This window comes from Hoplias malabaricus, chromosome 14 (genome assembly GCF_029633855.1).
Source record: "Hoplias malabaricus isolate fHopMal1 chromosome 14, fHopMal1.hap1, whole genome shotgun sequence".
NCBI classification, from domain to species: Eukaryota; Metazoa; Chordata; class Actinopteri; order Characiformes; family Erythrinidae; genus Hoplias; species Hoplias malabaricus.
In genome coordinates, this window is record NC_089813.1 from 17,061,810 (window position 1) to 17,067,028 (window position 5,219).

The window sequence follows — 5,219 nt, forward strand, 5'->3', positions numbered from 1 at the left end:
GCACCCGCCTCCATCTTTTCCTCGCGTATAAGTCCTCTTTGACAAATCTGCCTGGTGGCGGTAGAGGGACAGAGGATTTCATTGTGAGGAGATGGTTTTGTGTCAGGGGTTCTGGGCTTGTAGGATCATTGATACTATCCACAGTGAGAAGGCGGCTGTTTATAATGGACATGGCCTCATAAAAGAATGTCCTGAGAGAGGTGTCATCTAGTCTCCCAGCGCTCTGCGCTAGGACTGAACTCAACACACTCCTTGCTGTGCGTATCTGTCGCTCCCAGACTCCCCCTACGTGACTTGCGTCGGGAACATTCATGCAAAAATCGCACTGTCGTTCTGCCAGAAATCTTGCCACTCTCTCTTCATCTAATTCTTTCAGAGCTCTATGCAGCTCATTCTTTGCACCAACAAAGTTGGATCCATGATCTGATCTTAATTGTCTCACTGGTCCTCGGATAGCTATGAAACATCTTAAGGCATTGATGAATGCGTCGGTAGTCATGTCTTCCAGTAATTCAATGTGTACCGCTCTAGAGCAGAGACACGTGAAGAGCAGACCATACCGCTTTTGTTCCTTGTGTCCCTGCTTGGTGTGAAAGGGACCAAAACAATCCATATCACAGAACAAGAATGGCGGTGTAGGTTCGGTACGATCTGTAGGAAGATCTGCCATCCTTTGCTGTTCTGTGGGTCTTCGAGCTCTTCTGCAGGTGACACACTGCCTTATTTAACTGGCAACTGCTTTACTACCTGCAATGACCCAGTATCCATTAGCTCTGATTTCGTTGAGGGTTTGCCCTCTTCCTTGATGCTGGGTTTTCTCATGACAGTGTCTGAGAATGAGGCATGTCCTGTCACCATTTGTCGGCAGAATTATTGGATGTCTCACATCAAAGGGTGAGGATGCTCTCCTTAATCTCCTACTCTTAGTATGCCGTCATGAATCTCTGGGTCAAGTGGATACAGTGGGTGATTTCGAGAGAGCTTTCCAGATCTTTGGTTCAGAATGAGCAGCTCCTCTTTGAAGGCTTCTTGCTGCACAAGCTTGATGATGGTAAGTGAAGCTCTCCTTCTCTCTTCCACATTTAGAGGTTTTATGTTCTTAGATTTTACAGCCAGCCGGTGAATACGTGCCACAACATTCACTACAGTGGTCCATTTTGAGAATCGCGCCAGTCGCCCTAAAAACTTGTCCTGCGTTTCGACTAGTGTGTTCAGCACCTGTACTGTCTTGACCTCAGGATCTCCCACCACTAGGTCTGGCATTCCTTGCTCAATATTAAGCTCTCTTTCCCATAGGAATTTAGGTCCCTGAAACCAATTTGAGTTGATCATCTCTGATACTCTGAGGCCTCTTGAGGCATGATCGGCAGGGTTCTCACTTGTGTCAACATAATGCCATTGTTGTGGGTCAGTTGTTTCACGGATTCTCTGGACTCTGTTGGCTACAAAGACGTGGAATCGCCGAGCTTCATTGCTGACATAACCTAGGACTACTCGCGAGTCTGTCCAAAAGTGCTCCTCATCAATCCTGAGCTCTAACTCCTCTTTCAGCATGCTGCTAACAGCAGCAGAGATTACTGCAGCAGTTAACTCCAGCCTTGGTATCGTAACTACTTTTGTGGGTGCGACCCTTGCTTTGCCCATTATCAGAGTGCAATGTACGCTGTCTTCACTCACAAGTCTAATGTATGTACATTGACCGTAGCCTCGACTGCTGGCATCTGAGAAGTGATGCAGTTCAGTTCTCAGGATCTTTCCAAAGTTCTCAGGAGAATAACATCTTGGGATTTGAATTTTTTCAAGGTTCCTAACATCACTGACCCAGTTCTCCCACCTTGGCCTCAACTCATCAGGAAGTGGATCATCCCACCCTACACCTTTCTGACACATCTCCTGGAGCACTTGCTTTCCTGACAAGAGGAATGGGGCCAAGAACCCCAAAGGGTCATACACAGAGGCTATGGTGGAGAGAATCCCACGCCGTGTTGTTGATTTCTCTTCCAGTGAGACCTTGAAGGATTATTGGAAATGAATTTGTGGAGACGTAGTTGCCCTTTACTACACACAGCTTGAGCTTCTTTCACCAGCTTAATAGCAGTGTCCACAGAGCCTAGACTTACAATGCCATCGTCTACATAAAAATTTTTTCTTATGAAGTCTGCTGCTAAAGGGTATTCTTTCTCATTTTGGGTAGCTAGATACTTCATGCCATAATTGGCGCACCCTGGAGATGAGGCCGCTCCGAAGAGGTGGACCTTCATGCGGTATGCCTTGGGTTCGGATTCTGTAGCTCCACCTTTCCACCACAAGAAACGCAGATAGTCTCGATCCTCTTCGCTTACGTGGAATCTGTGAAACATCTTCTCTACATCGCACATCACAGCGATTGGGTGTTTGCGAAATCGACATAGCACTCCATTCAGTCTGTTAGTAAGATCGGGTCCGGTGAGAAGATGGTCATTCAAGGCAGTGCCCTCATATTTTGCAGAGCAATCAAAAACGACTCTGATCTTTTCTGGCTTTCTGGGGTGGTAGACCCCCTGATGTGGGATATACCACACATTGCCTGGCTCTACATCATCGAACACATTGCCTGGCTCTGGTTCATTGAGGGCCTCCTCTGCTTCACCATCCTTTATAACACCTTCCACAAAGTTCACATAGTCACTCTTGAACTTGAGATCTCTGTCAAACTTCCGTTTCAAGTGCTTTATTCTGACTAAGGCAAGCTTCTTGTTTTCTGGGAGACAAGGACGTATTTTGAAAAGCAAAGTGTCAGGGGCAATAAGGGATGAGGGGTGCGGACTGAAGGAGGGCGGACGCAAACGCTGAGAACACAGACTTTATTTAACACAACTAAACGAAACAAACACAACTCGACTGGGGCATGAAACGAGCAAGGGACAAGCAAGCGAATCGAGCAGGAGAAACGAAGAACACGAGGAACATTACAAACCATACGAAGACCACTACGAAGAACAACGCTAACTGAACAAGGAACAAAGAACAATGAACGACACCAGGAAGTGAGGGAAGGGGACTTAAATACGACAACAAACAAGAAACACCTGAAACGGATAACAAGGGAAAAGACGAGGAGGCGGAACAAAGGCGGGACATGAACATAAACAAAACAAAGCCATGTGCTTGGAAAACGGACCAGACGGGACGTGAGTGTGACACAAAGGCATCTCTAGATGATTACATTCATTCTGTTGGATTCTTCCTTCTAGGATCCGGAGAAACTGGATGTCTTCCTGCGATATACTTTTTTCTGCCGGGTTGGTGTCTGCAAAGTCAGACTCAAGTGCTCGAATCACAGCCACTGGTGTCAAAGGAGGCAACTCTTTCACAGATATGCGATTGCACAGCCCTGTTACATCCTTGGAATTTACACTCTGAGCCACACTCCCAATGATGCTCCAGCCTAGGTCTGTCTTAATGGCATAAGGTTCATTGTCACCCCCTGTGATGACATGACGTGGTGCTAGTGCTCTGGAGCAGTCGTAGCCGATCAACAATCCTACCCCACAATCCATCAGTGGGGGGCATTTCATGGGCTATGGCTGCAAGGTGATTCCACTTGTTAGCAGGTTCACAGGTGGGAATGTGTCCTCGTTCAAGTGGAATAAAATCTCGAGAATAGGCCGGAGGTAAGCTGATGGTGGTCTCTGATGAATATCCTCTTACTCTAAGCCCACTAACACTCAGGCTTTCTATGACTGAGTCCTTTCCCATCAGAGATCTTGAGTTTCACAGGCTCTCCTGCTACTTGCAGGTTTTCACACACACTTTGATCTACGAATGTTTTACTACTCTGAGTATCCAGTAAGGCATAAGCTAAGGTCTCGGGACTAGTGGTACGTGATGATGAGATCCATACTGGGACTATCATTGATGTGCTGCCATTCTCACCTCCATTCACACTGCATGACAGTGCAGAAGTATTTCCTTCTCTACTCTGAATTCTTTGCATATTTGGCTTCTCCACATGTGGACGATCTTCGTGTAATGGAGTGGGATGGTTCCTTTTACACTTGCCACATGTGGCTTTCTTTTGACAGTCCTTTGAGTTATGCCCTTTCCTCAGGCAGGAAAAGCACAGATTATTGTCTCTTACAAACCTTTGCTTTTCCTCCACCGAAATTGCCATTAGCTTTTGGCATTTATGTATAGAATGACTTTCTTCACAGTACACACATTTCACTGGTTCTGAGTTCTGTGCTGCTGAGTTCTCTTTCATGGGTTTGTTGAAGTCCTTTGGCTTGGCTTCATCACTATTGTTTGGTTTGGTTGTGGTGGTGTCTGAGGCCTGCACTTTGGTTGCAAACGTGTTTGCCTTTGTACGCTTTATTTCTCTTGTCAGCTTTTCTTCAGTGGGCCTCAGCGCATACAGTGAAGAGACTGGGTTGCACGCTATACGTGCCTCCCTTGCAATAAAGGAAGCAAAGTCTTTAAAATTGGGATAGTCTTTGGCCTGGTCAAGCTGCTCAGTGACATAGCGGTTCCACCTTGAAGTTACCCACTCTGGGAGCTTGAGCAACATCTTCTGATTTTCCTCACAGTCATTAAGCACATGCAGACCTTTTACATGAGGCATAGCGCTGTCACATGCCTGTAGAAAATCACTGAATTCTCTCAGCTTTATATACTCCCTTGCTCCGATCTTAGGCCACCCATTGAGCTTCTCTCTGTACGCCCGTTGTACTACAAAGGAGTGGCTATATCTGACAGTCAACTTCTCCCATGCTTGCTGATAGGCCTCTTTATCAGTTCTGTAGAAAATACCCTCCAGGACTGACCTGGGTTCCCCAGCAACATATTTTTGCAAGTAGAAGAGCTTGTCGGCAGGATTGGGGCAGCGTCAATCTATTAGAGATTTAAAGCTAGCACTCCACTGTATGAACTTCAACGGGTCACCAGAGAATATACCAGGTTCTGGAATTGGGAGTCTGGTGAGTACAGCTGAATCACTCAGTGCTTGCAGTAATAATGTCTCATTTTTTGGAGCTGCTTGATCCCCACTGTAATAACCTGAGTGATGAGAATCTATCAAACTGCTGTGTACAGTGCTGCATCTTTGACCATTTTCCTTTGATTCCTCTTCTGTGTATACTTTAAGCTTGGCTTTCATAACCTCAAGATCCCTTTGTTGTTCGAGTCTTTTCAATTCCTGGCGCTGTGCGCTGATAATATTCTCCTTTTCAAATTCAACCTTT

At 46.1% G+C, this 5,219-nt stretch overlaps 1 protein-coding gene across 1 annotated transcript; it reads right to left on the minus strand.

Moving 5' to 3' along the window:
- Window positions 1–908: 908 nt before the first annotated feature.
- LOC136665595 (uncharacterized) lies at window positions 909–3,557 on the minus strand. Its single transcript, XM_066643245.1, has 3 exons — window positions 3,161–3,557; window positions 2,121–2,740; window positions 909–2,010 (listed from the first exon to the last, which is right to left on the minus strand). Exons 1-3 carry the CDS (start codon window positions 3,555–3,557, stop codon window positions 910–912), a joined length of 2,118 nt encoding a protein of 705 aa, XP_066499342.1. The 3' UTR covers window position 909.
- Window positions 3,558–5,219: the final 1,662 nt, after the last annotated feature.